General features: G+C 49.5%; 1 protein-coding gene across 1 annotated transcript in view; it reads right to left on the minus strand.

The window, feature by feature from the left end:
• Stat1 (signal transducer and activator of transcription 1) overlaps positions 1–20,560 on the minus strand; it is a 43,528-nt gene that overhangs the window by 4,420 nt on the left and 18,548 nt on the right. Inside the window, exons 9-23 of the mRNA XM_052749425.1 lie at positions 20,337–20,488; positions 17,780–17,938; positions 17,057–17,149; positions 15,034–15,093; positions 12,223–12,252; positions 12,042–12,135; positions 11,191–11,232; positions 9,223–9,306; positions 8,628–8,726; positions 7,362–7,497; positions 5,725–5,774; positions 5,035–5,129; positions 4,071–4,216; positions 2,418–2,603; positions 522–597 (exon numbers count right to left, since the gene is read on the minus strand). Of these exons, the coding sequence (XP_052605385.1) occupies positions 522–597; positions 2,418–2,603; positions 4,071–4,216; positions 5,035–5,129; positions 5,725–5,774; positions 7,362–7,497; positions 8,628–8,726; positions 9,223–9,306; positions 11,191–11,232; positions 12,042–12,135; positions 12,223–12,252; positions 15,034–15,093; positions 17,057–17,149; positions 17,780–17,938; positions 20,337–20,488 (1,502 nt within the window). The remainder of the gene's footprint in view (positions 1–521; positions 598–2,417; positions 2,604–4,070; positions 4,217–5,034; positions 5,130–5,724; positions 5,775–7,361; positions 7,498–8,627; positions 8,727–9,222; positions 9,307–11,190; positions 11,233–12,041; positions 12,136–12,222; positions 12,253–15,033; positions 15,094–17,056; positions 17,150–17,779; positions 17,939–20,336; positions 20,489–20,560) is intronic.

Consider the following 20,560-nt stretch of genomic DNA (forward strand, 5'->3'; position numbering starts at 1 on the left):
GTGTTTTTACATGAAGGCTACATCCATTCACCCCAAGACAGTGCCGCAAGCCAAAAAACTGATAATGACTTTTCCAAAACTTTCTACCTTTTGTGGAATGAAACAACAAAATAAAAGCAGGTGGAGAAGATGGATCTCAGGTACGACCTCGGCCTTTTCTTGATCGAAAAGAACTACTTTCCCACTCATCCATTTTTGTTTCTTTTATTCATACTTTTTCAAAGTATCAGTTTGGGGAGAAAGTATATTCCTTACATACAGCTTTGTTTTATTTTTATTTTGTTTATTGTTGTTCTGTTTGGGGGTTTTTTGTTGTTGCTGTTGCTTATCTTAAGGCTGTAAAATGCTGGTAAGCAGTCACACTGGGACTAGTTAGGATCTTTCCACAAAGTCCGACTGTGGTGGTAACATCAACTACAACAGAAAAGCAAGCTACGGGCCAGAGCAATCAGTGGGCCCCAGCCAGGAGCAAGGCTGGCCTGAGGAGGTTCGGAATATGTCAGTCTTCTGTGCTCACTTACACTTCAGACACAGAAATCAACTCAGTCTTGATGTATCCAGTTCGCTTGGGGTCATCGAGCTCCATCGGTTCGGGGGCTGGAAGCAAGCACATCACATATACTTCACATCAGCGGAAATCACGTGGCACACAACAGTTGCTCTGTCATTCTGTCTGACTGGACAGCCTAGTGCCCTGAAACTTTATGGGGTCCTGACCTTCCTGCCTAAGTCATCTGAAAATCCTAGTGGGAATGGAGAACCAACCAGGAGAAAGCCAGGGGTCTAGCCGCTCTCCTCTTCCTCAGGCTGTGAATCTACAAGAAGGTGAAGGAAGCCCAGACATGCAAAGGTCTTGCTGGTCTCCTGATGGAATACGCACAGCTGTGGGGTAGGTTAAAGGCATCTTTGCTCCAGAGTCAAGGGACTGTTAGTTAGACTTCAGATTTCAAACAGCTATTAGCTGGGCGGGTTTAATTTGAATTTTTCCAAATGTAATCCCATGACCTGAGAGGCAGACTTGTAGTCAAGGATTCCTGTCCACCACAGTCCCAACAACAGGCTCTAATAAGTACCTGAGCCCACCTGTGCTGCAGGCCGCAGGAATATATCATAAGAACTCAGCTGGTTATGGCAAAGTCACTACCTGGAGGGATCAGGGAATTCCTCCAGAGGAAGCCAAATTCCAAGGAGCTTTTGGTGTTACTTGGCTTGTTATATATCAGCTGTATTCTGTTATGAAAATCATGTGTGCCTTCATAGTTTTCCCAATTGACTTTTCCACATACAAGTCTCCTGACTTAAATTCCACAAGGAGACACCGCCCAGGTGGGCCCCAACTTTCAAGGACTAACAGTGATAGCAGCCCACATACAAGTCTCCTGACTTAAGGTAAATTCCACAAGGGGACACCGCCTAGGTGAGGTGGATGTTAAGTAATAGCTTTACACAATTTAGCTCGGACCCTCCTTTTATATACTGGGACTTCCAGGACACAGGACGGAGAAGAGAAAAGAGAATGGAAGAACTAGACGGGTAAGAACTTGAGAGGAACAAACTGAGATGGGGAAGAACTAGATTGAAGGGCTAGAAGAGAGGACTAGAGGAACGAGATGGAAGATGAGGATGAGCCAGATGGGGAACAGCAAGATGGGGAAGAACAAGATGAGAGAGGAGCTGATATGGGAAAGAACTAGATGGATGAGAACCTAGAAGGGACAGAACTAGATGAAGGAATTAAGATAGAACCTGGAGGGGACAGCAGATAAATGTAAGGAGAAATTGGGCTAGAAAGGAGCTAAATATGAGAGCAGAGTATATGCTTGTAACTGACTCAGAATAATAAAGTAGATGGACTAAAGAATTTCATGTACATAGATTCATTTCTTTTCATCAAAGATTAATTATCAGCTGGTTGTAGATTCTTCCCGGACCCTGGGGGAGGGGGACTATCGAGCGGCTGGACCCCCTTAGTCCCCGATACACCTGGATGGACCACTCACTTATCCTGGACCTTGGCTTCCTCCACTTTAGCCCAAGCAGGCTACAAGAAATTAGCTAGCTTTGGTTCCTCTCCTTTATCCTTCCGTGTGGAAAAAGCGATAACAAATATACAAAACCAGAAACGGGCCTTTCCAATATCCTTAAGGATGTATTTATTTCTTACTATCCACATCAGGCCAAACGATACATTTCCCTAACTTTACTGAGTTTACGCTATTTTAAAAAGCCTGCTCCATCAATTCAAAAGTGACGGGTTGGTAACACTAACAACATGGGGTGGCATTTTGTCACCATGGTCCACCTACAGGATGGTGAGCACCAATGTCATTTACTGAACTCGTCTGGGAGCAACTGAACACCCGGAAGGAGCTCGCTGCGCTCTCCCTCACGGGCCCGGCAGCTTGCTTCACACTCACCTTCCTTCGGCCTGGAGTAATACTTCCCGAAGGCATGGTCTTTGTCAATATTGGGGTACAGATACTTCAGGGGGTTCTCTGGAATATTCTCAGCGGCCATCACTTTGTAATTGCGAATAATATCCGGGAAAGTTACAGCTGAAAGTTCTTTCTTCGTGTAGGGTTCAACCGCGTGGAAGTCGGGTTCTGAAAGGAGGAAATAAATCAGTGAGGCTCAGGGAGCACCGAGCACCTCAGAGAGGACGACAGCCCTGCGGACGGCGAGAACCAGGCACAGCCTGCAAAGTCTGTACACCCAGGACCTCCACAGACTGACAATCCTCCTTCAAGGAGGAAAAGCAAGCGCTGCCGTCACTGTTAGTTAGCTTGTTGCCCTCTGGTCAGGGTCTAATTCTAGCCCAAAGCTTGCATCCTTAACCAAGCAATGCCTGTCCGCAGATAACTAATCGCTGTCCAGGTCACTGGGCTCAGGCTGCAGATCATGTTAGTAAAGATCGGCTCCCTCCCTACTTTTCCTTTCATATCGAACCCCCCCCCCCCTTTTTTGGTTTTTTTCGAGACAGGGTTTCTCTGGGGAGCTTTGTGCCTGTCCTGGAACTCACTCTGTAGCCCAGGCTGGCCTCAAACTCACAGAGATCCTCCTGCCTCTGCCTCCTCCCGAGTGCTGGGATTAAAGGTGTGCGCCACCACCGCCCGGCTGAAAAACCCAGTTTTATTCAAACAAAACCAAGAGGCTGCAAGCTGCTTCTCCGCCCTGTCCCCCAGGGCATAAGCTGTGCCTTGGTCCTCTGCGTTTCTGAGGATCCTGTAGCCAATGCTGCCCTGCGTAAGCTTTCCCCAGCTGCTAAGCGTTTTCGTCTTTGATCAGTCTCCTAGCCCCATCTCTCAGTGGGCTTGGGAAATGAACTACAAGGAAAAAGTGAAACTGGGCAGACCCCGGAGTCCACTGCCCGCACTAAGCCTGATTCCAGACCTCCTGCCTTTTTTCATCAGGAAAAAAACAGTAGAATCAGAAGACTATCCCTTCTTTCTGACTCTAAAGTCCTAGGGTAATCCAGCTCCCTTTCCGTAAGTTGCAAGCCATAAGCAACTATCATTTTGTTACTCTTCTTTTTCCCATCGGTTCTGTTCTGTTCTATCACAGGAAACCTGTTGTATAACCCCAAGGTTCTGGAGTGTTCTAGTCATTTAGCAATCTAAGATACGGCAGGCAGAGACGAAGGTGGGCGGAGCTGCACCTCATCCCAGCAGCCCCTATAACAGTGCGTGGAGAAACCTGCGTCTCACAAAGCCCGTCCTCACCCAGGCAAGGTATCCTGGAGCGAGTTGAGCCTGAAACCTTACACGATGGGAAATGTGATCCCTTCCAACAACTGGGTGCAGACTGTATTGACTCTTAGCCTTGATCTGCAGGTAACAAGCCTGAGGGAAAGGAAAACCTGGGCTTTGAAGTGCGTCATTCCCACAACAGGATCTGGGAGGCCTGTCTGTCACCAGTGCTCTAGGTGGTTTAAGACTCTCGTGGAGAGCTCAGGCATGTAACTGTAGGGTATGCAATTTCAGTCCCAAAGCTACTCAAAAGGCCCCATCTGCAGTGACGGACTCAGGCATGCATGCATGGCGGGCCTAAACGCGCGGACACACTTCACTCACCGCCTCCATTCTGGGACCGCTCCACCCATGTGAATGTGATGGCCCCTTCCCGGGAGCTCTCACTGAACCTCAGCAGGAACGTCCCTGGCTGCTGGTCCTTGAGTAGGGCCCGCTCTCGCTCCTTGCTGATAAAGCCCATGATGCACCTAGACATTAAAGAGGTCAAGGGAACATTCTGTATTTCACTCACAAATTTAATTTTCATTTCGACTTACAATCTGAGAAACGGCTGCCACTTGAAAACAACATATTATAAAAATGTATACTTTCAAAATGTTTGACTGGGACGTAAGCCTCAGCCAGCCTTACACACGGATTTGCTCAAGCAAGCATCGAGATGAACGGGCACTGGTGCGAAGCTCCGAGAGTGACGGGCCTTCTACTGTGACTCTCTGATTTTAAACACTGTGAATGTCTGCATATGCACCTCACACCTGAGATGCAGCCTCAGATGATACATTTTCATACGCCAGCACCTTTTGTCAACTGAAAACTATTGTTGAGCTATCAGCTGATCCTGGGAACAAATGAGCTAAACATCTTTTCTTTTATTATTGTTGTTATTATTATTATTTTAAGACAGCGTCTCACTGTGTAGCCTTGGCTGGCCTAGAACTTGCTAGGATCACAGAGATCACCCTGCCTCTGCCTTCAGAGTGCTGAGGTTAAAGGTATGCACCACCCCACCTGGTGGGTTTTGCTTCTTTATTAGGGCACTACAGTAAATACTGACAATTCTTGTAGGAATGAATGAATACATTAGTGGCCCTTGGAGGCTTTTGTTTTAATTTAGCTTTTAAAAAACATATACATACATCCTAAGACATATCTTATAAGGGTCCCCTGTGACACAGCCCGGACACCATGTAGATGTGCATGTCCGTGAGGAAGACAGAAATCCTTCCATCTGATGAAGCCCAGCCCAGACCTTGTCCACGTCTGTCCGACGCTCAGTGGTCCTTACCCGTCATTCCACAGACACAGCAGGTGCTTCTTAATGAGCTCTAGTATGGTGTCGATCCAAGGCCAGAAGGAAAAGTTTTTATCGTTGATATTTTCCTGCAAGTGCAGAAACACACATTTGGTTAACCAAAGCAGTGGCTTGCCCTGCCCCTTCCAAAGAGGCCCAGCCCAGGCATGAGTGGCAGGCATCCCTGAGTGGGGGATGCCTGGGTCCCTCGCCTCTGACTGACTTACAGGTACTCTTCTTTTCCCTAGAGTCCTCTCCCAACTGAAGCACCCCAGCGGAGCTGGAAAACAAGAGCTGCCCTCACACAAGTAGAGGCCAGCTTGAGCTGCTCAGCTCCAGCTGGTGGCCCCTGTGTCAACATCCTGTGCCAGTGCCCTCGGCCTGAGCAATTCTGCACAAGCCACTGCACACATTTCACATGGCCTTAGGCAAAACCCTGCTGGCTAAGAGGCGCTGTGAGGGGCTGGAGACTGTTATCGCCCAGGCAGGTGCTTCCTGCCGGGCTTGGCTTGGAGACGACCTCCTGAACTGAAGGAAAGTAAACAGCTTGCTCTAGGGGTGTGAGGGGGAGCAGATAAACATGCCAGAATAAGCAAACAGTGAACTACCAAAGGAGAAATAGGAAAGCCTCCCCAGAGTGGAAAGAACACAGGATCACAGCTGTAAAGCCCATGCAGCACCCACCTTACAGAACCTTGTCCATGGAATAAGACCTTCAGGGCCAGGGTTAGGACCTAAGGAGGGAAAAAATAGTCTTTATCCTGGACTGTAATTGACCTGACGCTCTAGTTAGAGCAACAGTTTTGGAGACAGGACTTACTGCAAAGGGTGACTATGTCATGGTTGACTCTCTGGTATGTTAACTGGAAATGGATCAGCAGTTACACAGACTGAGTGGATACCTTAAAGTCGTCTAAAACCTATAAATGGTCATTTTATTTTGTAAGACGGGGGCCTCCCTATGTAGCCCAGCCCAGCCTCACACTCATCACCCCCTCCCTGGCCCCTGCCTCCACCAGCGCTGATGACAGACACGCACCACCGTGCCTGTCGGCTGCCCGGATTCTAACGGCATGAAGCAATGGTGGGGATTATTGGGCATCTGATTATGAAAGTATGCCGAGAAAGCTGAAGCATTAGAAAGCTCTGCCATCTGCTGCCTCTTATCTCCCCTTCTCGGAGAGAGGACCAATCTCTAAATCTTGCTCCATGACCCTGCCTTCCAAGCTGATCTCACTCTGGCACGATCTGTCCGCCACCCCACCCCCCAAACTCACAAGTCTTTCTGGAGAAGCCCTCTGTCCCACCTCCATCCAACATCATTTCCTGTTGCTCCCATAACTGCCTACATGAAGTCTCCCCTACCAAAAGCCCTGTAGATTAACTGAAGAGTTTGAAGTAAAACCGAGATCACCCCTCAGTGATCAGCTGAACTGGTACTCGATTCTATCTACACGCTTGCTTTAGACTTTGGTTCTTTCCCTCCACCTTCTCACAAACTGGACGGTGACTCAGACTGATGCAAACTATAATCATGATGAGCCGTAGAAATTAAACCAGCACACGGTCTGAGCTTTGTTAAGTCCATTGCCTTCATTTAAGAAAATCACAGATAAGCAACAAGCAGGAAAAAAAAAATCCTTGCATCCCATCAAATGCAGATACAGAACGAGATCTTAGACCTCTGTTAATGTGCACATTTGAGAGAAGGTACTGCTGAGGGCCATCCAGTTGAGAAGGGCCACTTCCGCTGCGTCTACACCACCCTGCTACACAGACAGCAAATCCGGACGACAGTGTTGATGGACTTTTAAAGACATGGTTCAGATACTCCCGTTCACTGGAAGATCTGTCAGCGATGATTGAGTCTTTTCTTCATCAGCCACTGCGAGAGAATTAGCTACCACGGTCCAGACTCTGCCTGATCAACAATACTGGCCCTGCCTCCTGCGACATGGGCCCACCCTGACACAAGAGTCTGGGGCTTTTAAGCCTAGAACTTGATTCTGCGTCAGGGACCTTCCTCGTTTACTCCCTAAGGACAAGTCCAATCTCATCTGTCCATCAATAACTTATTTCGGGCTCATGTAACATATTTTCATAATCTAAAAGCTTCCCCTTAAGATCCCATCTCAGAAATCGTTAAGGGAGAGGCAGGATTCACTTTTCCTTTTCCAGGACTTAATTTTGTTTTCAAAGCATTAATCTCACTCGGCTGTAATTAAAAAGCCACCCGATTTTTAACATTCTCCCACCTTTAAGAAACAGAGAATAAAGAAAGATGGGAAGAGAGAGCTGACAGGAGCTGCGGATCCGCCTACCCAGAAGTTTCTCTCCCAGCATGCTCAGCTGGTCTGCGTTGAGACCTCGCTTGGTGACCGAGGAAAACTGCCAGCTCAGCACCTCTGAGAGCTGGGACCAGCGTGCACACGGCGGGTTCAGGAAGAAGGAGAGATTCTAGAAAGAAACACCCAGAGGCTGGGGTTACCAAGGAGCCACTGGCCACAGGCAGCACAGCTGCAGCCTGCCCCAGAGCTCAGTGCTAGCTTCTGTGACGCACAGGCTGTCACGGCTGGGGATGAGAAGTCCCAGAATTAGAATGTCAGCATCTATTTACTCACTAACATTTACTTATTGCTCCCAAATCAATACTTGAGGCAACTTTGTGGTCACAGATTGGTGTTCCCAAGTGAGACGGAACAAAACAACATTCTGGCTTTTTATGGCCGCTCACAATTGTTTTGGCCTCTCTGGTTTTTGAATTTTTGTGACTTTTGTTGGTGGCTTCATTGTTTAAAATCGTGCCAAGCATTGTGATGATGTAGTATGATGTGCCTACGCACAAGGAAGCCAGGCGTCCATTACGGAGAGAATGCATGTGTTAGATATGCTTCAGGGAGGCATGGCTTACAGAGTCGGTGGTAACAAGTCGTCAAACACATCAGATAAGGTGCCTTTAAAAAGAAAGACACGCCGGGCGGTGGTGGCGCACGCCTTTAATCCCAGCACTCGGGAGGCAGAGCCAGGCGGATCTCTGTGAGTTCGAGGCCAGCCTGGTCTCCAAAGCGAGTTCCAGGAAAGGCGCAAAGCTACACAGAGAAACCCTGTCTCGAAAAAAACCAAAAAAAAAAAAAAAAGAAAGACACTTAAGTTATGTATCAACGGGCTGACAGAAATGCCGTGACTAGAGGCCGACAGCAGCTGAACTCTGTATTTCCCCTGGAAGCAATGATTCTGTATTTAACAAGAGTTCCTGGCTACTTTAGAGCACACACGTATTTCACCTAATGAGAATCAATCAAGTAGCCAACCGGCAGTCCATTCATGCTCCGAGAAAAACGGCACGTTCACTTATCGAGAGCATACATCTTAAAACTAACACCACCACCAAGAGACTCACTCCACAACCAGAGAGAGAAAATCATGGACTGCCTGAGTTCATCCACAGGGCAGGGAAATCACCAGTCTGCCCACGTCTGACTACTCCCCAGTCACTGAAGATCCTCAGTGGTGCCGCAGGGTCACAGAGCAGGGGGAAGCTCCCGTCTTGGGTAACCACCGTACTAACGCGAATGTGTTTTCCATACCCTGGGTTCCGTCACCAGCATGTTGTACCACAGGATGGACGCCCAACCGCTGGGGAGCTGGCTGACGTTGGAGATCACCACGACAGGCAGAGAGGTGGTCTGAAAGCGAATGAAGACCTTGAGACCACTGGAATCACACAGTTCTGACGCTCAACGGTGGCTCTCTTCATCAGAACGTTCCTTTTACAAAACTTTAAAGCTAATTCAAGTTTCAAGCTTCCTAAATCATTAATGTCAACCTAGTGTTTGCTGGAAAAGATCACCTTGGGGACAAGAGAGTTGGCTCAGCAGTGAAGGACCCAGGTTTGGTCCCCACCCCCACATGGTGGCTCACAACTGTCTGTAACTGGGGTCCCAGGGGATCTGATTCCCTCTTCTGGCCTCTGCAGGCACCAGACATACATGTGGTATACAGACATACATGCAGATAAAACATCCACACACATAAATTTTTAAAATAATAAAAAAATCTAAGGGGAGTGTCCATTTTTTTTTTAGCAATTAGGTAAGTTAACTCTGAAATAAAAACTGAAACACAGAACTTCATAGAAGTAAAATTAAAGTGCATTCTCCCTTGGGAAGCTGTAACTCTTACCTCAAGGTCAATTACCAAGCCTGGCTGGCACAGCTGGGTTTCAAAGCTAAGAGAGTGAAGTTCTTCAGTGACAATGAGAGGTCCCTTGGGGAAGGAAAAGAAAGCAGCTTGATCACTGATCCTGCCACTCTCAAAACCCACACAGCTCGAAGAGATCCTAAAGTCCACTGCAGTCCAGAAGACTTCGGAGCGCAATAATCTACCCCGATTTTATTGTTCCAAGCTCTTTGGTGTTCCCTCAGAGGTGTGTGTAATTATGGCAAATCTATTTAGAGAAAGAGACACCAATGGGAAAACGGCAACTCCAAGTGGTTTATCCTCTTGACCGCCAGCCGTCTGCCTGGCGGTGTGGGGGTGAAGGCAGAAGAACGCATGTCTCCACGGGACAGTCTCTACTGAAAGGACCACCTACCCCACGGAAGCTTGGCGGTCATAAGTGCATTGGTTTGGTAGAAAGGGATCCTTTTCACAGGGCAGTGGTGGTGCATGCCTTTAATGCCAGCACTCAGGAGGCAGAGGCAGGTGGATCTCTGTGAGTTCGAGGCCAGCCTGGTCTACAGAGAGAGATCCAGGACAGCCAGGGCTACACAGAGAAACCCTGTCTCGAAAAAAAAAAAAAAGAAGAAAGAAAGAAAGAAAGAAAGAAAGAGAAAAAGAAAGAGAAAAGAAAGGGATCGTTTCCAATGTGCCTTCATCCACATCTCTTCTGTAAGCGTCACACCGTGGTGTTGGAATTAGAGGTAGCTGCTAGACCTAGGAGGCCACAAAGACAGCTAAGGAGCAAATCTCACTGGAAGGGTCTATGCTGCACAGACCAGCATTTGTCTCATTGCTCCAGTGACCTCTACTGGTCACGACATGGAATGACAGCAAATGGTGTCTGCACCGAGGACAACTTCAAACCAGACCAAAGGCAGACACTGTGCCCTCTATCCACCTCTCATTCCACTTTTCTCCTCTCCTCCCCTCCCCTCCCCTCCCCTTCCTTTTTTTTCTTTCTTTCGAGACAGGATTTCTCTGTGTAACAACCGAATGTCCTGGAACTCACTCTGTAGACCAGGCTGGCCTTGAACTCACAGAGATCTGCCTGTCCCTGCCTCCTGAGTGCTGGGATTAAGGGCGCACGCTACCACTGCCCAACCATCTTTCATTTTTCAGTCACCACAAACGTGACTTCTAAGGCTCAGGCTGTAAAAAGGGATTTATGACAAGGCAAGGCTACTGTGTAGGAGACTCAGTGGCCGGGACCCTCTGCAACACTAGGTCTTCAGTATCAGCCACTGTGCTGGCTAATTTTATGTCAACCCGACACAAGCTGTAGCCATCTGAGAGGAGGGATCCTCAGCTGAGAAACTGCCTCTATAAGATCTGGTTGTAAGGCATTTTCTTAATTAATGACTGGGGGGGGGGGGACAGCCCATGGTGGGTGGTCCTGGGATCTACAAGAAAGCAGGCTGAGCAAGCCAGTAAGCAGCACCCCTCCATGGCCTCTGCATCAGCTCCTACTTCCAGGTTCCTGCCCTGTTTGAGTTCCTGGCCTGGCTTCCCTCAGTGGTGAGCAGTGATGTGGAAGTGTAAGCAGAATAAGCCCTTTCCTCCCCAACTTGCTCTTTGTTCACGGTGTTTCGTCATAGTTAGTACACATAACTAAGACAGTCATGCTGAGTCTCCCACTCCAGCTTTTCGTGTATTCTTAGTTAAATCATGCTGACTTCTGGGTCTCCGTTTCCTCACCCAGATAGGAACAATAACAAAGCCCACCATGCCCCAGCCAGCTGGCTGTCTTTGTGGGTCCAATGAGACTGTGGGTTAAACTGCCTTCCGTCCAAAACGTACAAAGGCAGAGCATTTTCACCATCCCCAGACACCCTAAATGCTCTTCCCTGTCAGGTCTGAGGACCTCTGTGATGTGTCCTCTCCACACACATCAGTCTGGTTAGGACCCACTCACAGCCTGGAGATGCTTACCTCATTGGTTCTGTTCCCAGCATTTTTCTGTTCTTTCAGTTGCTATAAAAGAAGAAACCGAATGGCAAGTTAATCGTCACAGTCATATCCTTATTCGCAAATCAGTCCCTAGTCAGAACTAGAAAGACGTGACAATCTCCGCAGAACAAGAGGGAAGCGACTCCTCCAGCAGCCTGGTGGGATGTGGGCATGTTGAGGGAGATGAGGGCCAGAGCCAAGGCCCTGCTGTGTGCAATGGTACATCAAGCATCACGGCCCCAGGCTCACGAAGCAGCTTCCTGTCTGCCTCAGCGGGCTGGGCTCGGCACTCCAGGCCGACTTAGTCTCCCAGTTCACACTTCGATCCTGGAGGTTTAAAGGGCTGTTCTGGACACTCTCCGACACCCAAGCTGGACGGAGGAGCTTGCCTCACATGTCGCTCCCTAGCTAAGAGGTCTGTGGCTCGCTCACAAGTTGGTACCCGGTGAACAAGGCGCATTAACCTCCCTTCAGGCTCAGCCCAGCACTGGGTTCAGGGAGGCAGAAGGAAACACTGCCTTTCTACACGGTAATCGGGCTGCCACACACTTGGAAGGCGGGAGAGGTGGAGACGGAGCATGGGAACGGTTTCCTTGGGAACACTGCAGGAACCATATAGAATCAATGTGTGTGCCAGTTTATGAAGAGCTTTATAAGATCAGTACAGCCCCAAGAGTGTTTCTGGAGAAAGCCTGTCAAAAAACACATCCAGGAGGAACAGGATCTGGAGAAGGACCAGGATGCCATGGCAGGGGAAGTCTAGGGGCCACTACACCGTGAGAGTTCCAAGGGACCGGAGGCAGCTTTAAAACAACAAAGCGCTCTCTGCCTACCAGGTGTCGGAACTCCGCGGCCAAGCTCCCGTTGGTGGATTCTTCCATGTTCATCACTTTCGTGTGCGTGCCCAGAATGTTGAACTTCCGGAATCTGTACAGTGCAAGACATAAATCCTTAAAACGCTTCGAACTACGAGACCGACAAGACAGCAGAGCGCGAGGAAGACGTCTCACCTACCCTTTCACTGTGTTCTTCTCGTTCACGTCTCTGTGAAAAAACAAAACCATGCGAATTTGAAGTAAGTTTTCGTAGATACACATGGTGACACAGATGTATGTATAAACAAAAGAAAGAAGGTAATGCACGGGCCGCAGGCGGTCCGTAGCTACTTCCTGGCCCACTTCCCGCTTAGTTTACTCAGGAAGTATGTCTTCTTCCTCTACCGCAGGAAAGGAAAGGAAAAGGAGGAAACGAGACGAAAGGAAGCCAAAACAAACCTACGAGCAGGGTGCACACAGACGACAGACAGGAAGACCACGGGGTCCAGGCCAGCCTGTGCTGGAGAGCACAACCGGTCCCACAAGAATGCGAAATACACACAAAGTAACAACGTAATCAATATTCTACACCTGCGGTCCACCTGTCCTTTGGTTCATTCATTTCCTCCCCACTCACATCGGTGAGGCCAAGGGACACCGAATGACCGAATGATTGCAGGCAAGAAAGCCGTCTGCCCTGCATCTCTCTTTCATACAGCCTGCTACCAACCCTAGACCGCAGTGCACTGAGGGGTGAACTGTTCACGGGTGTGAAGAACTCGGTAAACTACCATGCTTCATGTGCACCCTCTGTACAGGCACTAGCCAGCCACAGTCAGCAATGCTCTGCTGCCTCAGAGACATAGAGTCTGTACCTTATTCTCTACTGTTTTGAGCGATCCCGAGAAAATACCAAGAAACTCAACCACCTGGGGAGTCGGACAGTTTAAGTTTGAAGCCTGAGGTTAAATGTTTCCCCTTTTTCTCTCTGCATGCTGGCGACTAAGCCCATGGCGAGGCAGTCTCCTAAAACCCGAAGTCAAAACCGTGGAAGATTTCCATACAAACATAAACCCAGTCATTCTTGTCACGCTGCGCTTTGCTACAGAGACCATGTACTGAAGGCTCGGTCCCCAGTGATGCTGAGTGCTGGGTCCTGAGGAGAGGGGGTCACCAGGCCCCAGAAGACCAGTGTTTCCATTGTAGGACAGGTCTGTAGGGACAAGTGGCTTTCTCAGCTTGCTCTTGCTTCTTCTAGGTGATTGTCGCGGGCAATTCTGCCATGTGATGCCATGCACAGGCCCCTGGCAGTTCCCTGACACCAGATCTGGGGTCTCCTAGCCTCCAGAAACATGAGATAACTAAACCTCATTTCTTTAAATGTACCCAGTTCAAGTATTGTGTCACAGCAACACAAAAATGAGCTAAGACAGTCATGTTCCCATCAAACAGCATACAGCAGAGATACATGTATGTGCAGCTCACTCACAAAAGTTTACCCTTCCTTCTATCTCAACTAGAAGGTCAGTGTTGTTAGGAATAAAAATTTCCACAAAAGGAACCTATTTCCTCCCCTGTGTAGAAAACGCTTGGTGATACAAAGCTGCCGTGGGAGTCTCAGAAGAAAAAGCAGAACTGGAATAAACAGGAGAGACAAGGGACACACAAGGAAGAGGAACCGAGTGTGTGATGAGCTTCGGGAAGTGCCCCAGCGTCTCGGGCCTGGACTAGCTCCTAGCAACGCAAGGGAAGGCAGTGGAACTGTGCACAATCCAAGCGAACCTCCACGGGTCTTGCCTGCTTGCCATCATGTAGAAAGGCCAGGTCCGTGAAGATGAACCCAGTAATCCACTGAGACCCAGATAGGAAGGAGGCCCATACCAAGACAGCCAGTCCCACTCACTAAGACCCCAGACAGCTAAGGAGGCCGTGCCGGGACAGCCAGTCCCACTCACTAAGACCCCAGACAGCTAAGGAGGCCGTGCTGGGACAGCCAGTCCCACTCACTAAGACCCCAGACAGCTAAGGAGGCCGTGCTGGGACAGCCAGTCCCACTTGCTGAGACCCTAGACAGGTAAGGAGTAAGGAGGCCATGCCGGGACAGCCAGTCCCAATCAAGCTAAACCAAAGGACTACGTACAACTCACAGAATGAGCAATAATAAGCTTTGAGGTTTCAAGCCACTGAATTCTGGGGACGCTCTGCTACACAGCAAAAACTAACCGACACACAGAAAAACAAAGGATGACCACAGGGAAGGCACAGACAGAGAGGGCAATGAAGAATGCTCTTAACGGGTGGGAAGAAACAGAAAGCCGAGGAGGCGGATCTGAATCATCACACATCATTCTGAAACGAGCTAAACCAGCACATAACACAATGTAACAAAAGCAGCAGGTGTCTGGGGTGGGGAGAATGTTCCTTAACCGTAAGTGGTGAGGCTAGGTCAGTGCTAATGCAGATGTAGCCTGAGGGCAAACAGGATGAGGCTCCTTCATCTGGACTGCCATAAAAGATCCTGTCAATGACTGGGCTCCCACCACTGCCCAGAGGAGACACAAGGGAACGCCACCTCACCCCACCCCCGACGTCTCTCACACCACTCCAGAAACAGCCTCCCCAGAAACAGCCTCCCGACTGGCTGCCCACCACAGCCTGGATCTTTGGGTGTGTGCGGGACTAAGGGCCTCTTCTCTGGGGCTGGCCTAGCAGGTGTGAAGTGCCAAGTCCTACTGCTTTAGACCTGATGACGGCCATCTCCTCGCCTCTGTTCTTTATTCTAGTCTAGAAAGCTCTCGGCCCTCAGGAAAGAAGCTGGTGATGTCACTCTGCTAGGGTGGCCTGTGACGGCCCTGGGGTAGCTCACAGGAGCCTCTCCTCACGGGCCAGTCTCAGGATCTGCAGTCCAGCCCTGGGTCCTGGGAAGAATGTCCAGTCTGTTCATTTGATGAGGAAGTTAACAAAACCAGCATTTTAAATAGTATCTTAGATGAGATGAAAGAAATCTTACTTATCAAATGAGACTTTCACTTTCAAATTATAATTCAGCTCTTGCAATTTCACCAACAGTCTGGAAAGAAAAATAACAGTCATTACCTTAAAAAAAAAAAAAAAAAAAAACTACTGACTAAAATTATTATTATGCAAATTCCCCAGCTGTAAACAAGTATGTAACCCACTCTCCTCACTTCTGGATTTGGGCGATTACAATGAACTGACATGTTTGTACAGCCATCTGGCTTTTCTCCTTATGTGCAGCTGTAGAATCAATTCCTAGCTGACGAGGCCAGGACAAAACTCTAACATTAAACTCTAAGGGAACGCAGCACCGACTACATTCTAACCAAAAGTTAGTGAAATCCATGCTTTCATAGAGAACCCTGCCAACACAGTTCCAACCAAAATCCCCACTTCTGACCAGTACTGTATGGACAAAAACTGAATATCACTCTTCACAAAACTTGTATTTAATTTCCTGTGCTATTGGAACAAAATATAAAGCTCCACCGAGACATCAAATTACAACTACTACCCATAGTCAGAAAAATGCCGGGTAGCACCTCAACACTGGTGGTGTAGAAAGAGACCAGGATGACACGTGCCCCTGCTCTGGTGGCTAGAGACTCTGGGGGGGAACTTGCAGCCTCTGATCAGGAGCAGGTGACAGGAAATTTCCTCTTTCCTATCAGTTGTGAGTTCTAGGTTTCGCTGGTGCTTATGTGTGCTGCTGTAACACTGCCTGCCGGCGTCTGTGCACCCACAGCAGAGCCCTGTAGGAGACAAGTCCAGCTCTGTGGGGGTCTAAACAAACCAGCTCTGTGGGGTCTAGACAAGTCCAGCTCTGTGGGGTCTAGACAAGTCCAGCTCTGTGGGGGTCTAAACAAACCAGCTCTGTGGGGTCTAGACAAGTCCAGCTCTGTGGGGGTCTAAACAAACCAGCTCTGTGGGGGTCTAAACAAACCAGCTCTGTGGGGTCCAGACGAACCCAGCTGTGCGGGGTCTAGACAAGCCCAGCTGTGCGGGGTCTAGATGAGCCCAGCTCTGTGGGGTCTACTGCTCATCCCAGAGCAATACTTGTTGAATGCAGCCAACCCCTAGAATATGCCGAAGCAGATACAGAGCATCTCTACAACTGCAGCAAGGAGAAAAGCAGGCCTACATACAAATATAATCCTAGTTTTAACAACTGAAACGCTGCATGCCATGTATTTATGCACATGTGTCTACATGTGAAACATGCACACGTGTTTTTATATTTACGGACAGAATTATGGGGGGATAGACATGGGTTGTTTACCACAGTTGTCCACAGATATTTAGATCCCAGACCACTGGTACAGCCTGGTGAAAGATAGGAATTCACTCACAGAAAAATGCGGATGCCATAATCTACTATTTCAGTGTCTACGCGGGATTCACAAAGCTCCACTACGAGCCTATGCTCATCGGGAGGCAGGCTGCTGGGAACTTACTTTCTCTCATACACATTTCTGAAATTCTAAGTTCCTCTTACTCTGAAAATGCACTATTTTACAATTAGAAAAAAACAGGCACATGTGTATATTTGCAACTCCACTAGTTACTGTTCTATTTTGAGCTAATCCTTGGCTATTCAAAGGAAGAATTCGTATTAAAATGCCTACTAGAAAACTGTTTTCTCTAGAGCACTCTACAGAGCCATTTTATAGAAGGAAATTAAAGGGCTGGATGTGGTGGTGCACACCTGTTATCCCACCACTTGGAAAGCTGAGGCGGGAGTATTGTAAGTCTGAAGGAAGTCAGGGTAAAAAAAAAGGGGGGGGGGCCGGGCGGTGGTGGCGCACGCCTTTAATCCCAGCACTCGGGAGGCAGAGCCAGGCGGATCTCTGTGAGTTCGAGGCCAGCCTGGGCTACCAAGTGAGTTCCAGGAAAAGGCGCAAAGCTACACAGAGAAACCCTGTCTCGAAAAACCAAAAAAAAAAAAAAAAAAGGGGGGGGGATATTAAAGGTACAAACTCCAGGACAGGCAGCGTATGGAACTATGTTTTCATTACCTCAACTTCACAGTGAACTGCACCCCAGTCTTCAAAACCAGCGGCCTCTGGGGATGAGTTGGCATACATGGCTGTCGTTCCACCACGAATGAGCTGTCAACGTCCAGGAAAGCATAGATAAATCAGCATTTCCATCAAAGTTGAAGCGGTAAAAAATAAATGAATGATTTTTTTTCCCAAAGAGGAGGTAGGTGGGAAAACTGAAGGACTGAAAACATTGGAGAGAGCCTACAAACTGGGTAAGAAAAGTAAAGTCTGCCCTAAGTGTGCAGTGGCCTCCAGGTCACTGCGGGAAGGGGCCCTGAAGGTGTAGCCTGAGGGAACCATGTGGCTAGCAGGTAATGAGGGACCAGCCCAGAAGCCTGCTGTGGGTCTCAGAGCCTAGGGGGAAAGGCTGTGAAGGGCTGGGTTGGGAGGCTGAGTCAGGAGAGCAGAAGACTGGATATGAGAGCCTGACAGACGATGAGGCCGCAGTACAGGGAAAAGGGGAGAGGCATTCTGAGGTCAGACTTGCGGAGGCAGACACAGACTGGCTGAGGAGCAGAAGGAAAGAAAATCACTACACTTTCCCTAGGAAGCCAAAGGAAGGTAGAGGCATCGATTGGCAGGATCCAGCCTTCAGGCAGAATCGAGTGCCAGTAAGAAGCTGCACAGCCCATCGCAGCCTTCCCAGCTGAACGGCACGGGTGTTCTCCTGGACAAAGCCACTCCTCCCGGGCTCACCTCTGGATGAGCTGCTGGAAGAGGACGAAGGTGCGGTCCGACAACACCTGCTTGTTTTTCGTAATGGGGTCCTGTTCGTAGTTGAACTTCTGCTCCAACTCCTCCAGCTTTTTAAGCTGTTGGCGAACCTGCTGCAGACTCTCTGCGACAATGGTGAACCTGGGAGGGGACACGTGAGTCTCCGTGAGCCAGTCCCAAAGCAGCCCGGCTTAGGGGGAGTCACGGAATTGACGTGTGGTGTTGGACCGGGAGATGGGGACCCGTGGTAGCATCAGGCTCACTCACTTGTAGAGATAAAAAAAAAATAGCACTGAAGAATTACAACACGGTCAAAGGCCTCTCTCTCTCTGCGCAGTTCTGAAAGCCACTGTCCTGGACGTTTGTGTCAACCTGACACAAGCTAGTGTTTTTCTGGGAAAAGGAACCTCAATGGAGAAAGAGCCTCCGTCAGACTGCCCTCGGCAAGCCTGGAGGTATTTCCTCAATTAGTGACTGATGTGAGAGGGTCCAGCCCACTGCGGGTAGTGCCAACCCTGGGCTGGTCATCCTGGGGTGATAAGAAGCAGGCTGAGCGAGCCAAAGGGGGCAATCCAGTGACAGCACCCCTCTCTGGCCTCTTCTTCAGCTCCTGCCTTCAGGTTCCTGCTTCGGGTTCCTGCCCTGACTCCCCCCCCTCCCCCCCCCTCCGCCCCGTGAAGGAGTGTGACCTGAGGGTTGTAAGCTGAAATAAACCCTTTCAAAGCAGGTCTACCAGGGCAGGGCTCCAGGTGACCTCTGACTTCAGAGTATCTAGGATTTCCAAAGGGCAGCACACGGAGGACTGACAGGAGACCAGCAAAGCCGATGCCTTCGGGTGGCAATGCTTGAAGGAAGGGCTGACACCACAAGGCGTCCTAGAGACACTGTGAGGGGCCGGGGTTGGGGCAGCCGAGAAGAGGAAGGGGAGGAACGACAGGAGAGGCGGCTCAGGTCACCCCACAAACCTGCCCAAGGAGGAAGCCAGTGACCGCTGCTGGAGGTGTCACAGCTTCTGAGGCAGGCACGTGGGAGCGCTGCGCTACGCTACTCAGAGAGCCAGGGCAGAACATCTTTGAAAACACACCTTCTCCTGGCTGAAAACACCTACTTCTCCTGGTGGCTTTACAGCTCGGAGCATTACCAGGGGCTCCTCGGCAGGACATGAGAAGGTAAGAGGGTGTCTGGGGGAATCTGCCCAGTGTCTCCCGGAAGATCCCTTCAAATGGCGACTCACAGAGAAAATGGCAATCTACATACTGAGAGTCAGTGCCACTGAAAGGGGTCTGTCACCTGTGGCAACCACCACGGTCTCCAGACAGCCCAGGGCTGACCAGCTGAGGGCCCAGGGAGGCAGTACCCTCAAGGTGCAAGGTCAAACAGGGTTGGGGAACTCTTTCTACCAGTGAGCCATTTAGGACATACAGACAATTTACAGAATAAAGACAAATGGCTGCATGTTAATTTTAACTTAAAAAAAAAAATAGTTCAGTCTCAAGAAAATAACCCCACTAGACATCTGGACCTGGATGCCTGGTGGTCATCTTTAGACCTCCGGCCCTGGGTGCCTGGTGTCCATCTTTAGACCTCCGGCCCTGGGTGCCTGGTGGCCATCTTTAGACCTCCGGCCCTGGATGCCATCTCAGCCCACCACCCCCCTTGCTTTCATCCCAGGATCCCTCTGTTCCACCCTCAGCAGTTCTCAAAGGCCTCCCTGGACCTCCCTGGACCACAGTAACAGACTGCAGTAAAGTGGCTGATGGACTTCTGTTTTATTCTGTCCTCCAGCCTGCTGCCAGGTGACCCTTCTAAACAAAGATGCAGAGAAAAGGCAGAGCCTGGGTAAGAGAGAACCCTGCTTCGCTTCAAGTGCCAGCTGAGCGAAGTCGGTTCAAGAAAGAGGCTGAGCTCTTCCTCGGTCAGCAGTGGCGCCTCTTGCTGCTGTACCCCGCCTGCGTCCCCTCTCCGGCCATCCAGCAGGCCATTTTGCATGCCCTCACGTCTGTTCCTCCATCACATGAACCTCTTGCTGGAACAAATGCCTCCCCATTTCCCTAAAGTAGCCCTTCACTCTCAGCCAGTGCAAAGCTCTCGAGGGGAAAGCCCCACACATCAGTCTTCTTTGGGTGTCCAGGTCCCAGAACAGTGTTCACCGGCCAGCCAACATTTCACAGGTTATTTAGTGGATGGATGATTAAATGGATGGCTGGCCCATAAGAAGCTATTGCTTCACTTAAGCCTGGAAAATCCCTTAAGATGTTTTGCTTTTAATAAGTATTGGGCTTCAAGTTGGTAAATGGGGTAGGTAACAACTATGTCATTTGGATCCTGGTAGTCAGATGAGGCATGTCCAAACCAAGCAGATGTGGATGAACATGTGGCCGCAGCCTTTCCCAAATGTTCTAGGGCCAGAGGCTGAACGCTGTCAGAGTCTCCAATGCAGGGCTGACAGGGTCCATTTCACTCCCAGCCTAAGGGTGCTCTTCCTCAGTGTCTGTGGCCCGTGCACCAGTGGCAACACCCCACTCCAGGAAAATCTTACCAGCTCTGCAGCTGATCGAGGCAAGCATTGGGCGGCCCCCCGATACAGGCGCTCTGCTGCCTTCGTTTCCACTCCACGAGCTCATCGTTAATCAGGATGTTCTGAGTGAGCTCGATGGCGTTCAACAACTCTCTGATCTTGTGAATTATCTCCTAAAGGAAGAACCGAGGTGAAATAAACTCGTGTGTAACTACTGAACTTCGAAAGACTTTTTTTAAAGCAAA

This window comes from Peromyscus californicus, unplaced genomic scaffold (assembly GCF_007827085.1).
Source record: "Peromyscus californicus insignis strain IS unplaced genomic scaffold, ASM782708v3 Scaffold_21__1_contigs__length_65335640, whole genome shotgun sequence".
Lineage (NCBI taxonomy): Eukaryota > Metazoa > Chordata > Mammalia > Rodentia > Cricetidae > Peromyscus > Peromyscus californicus.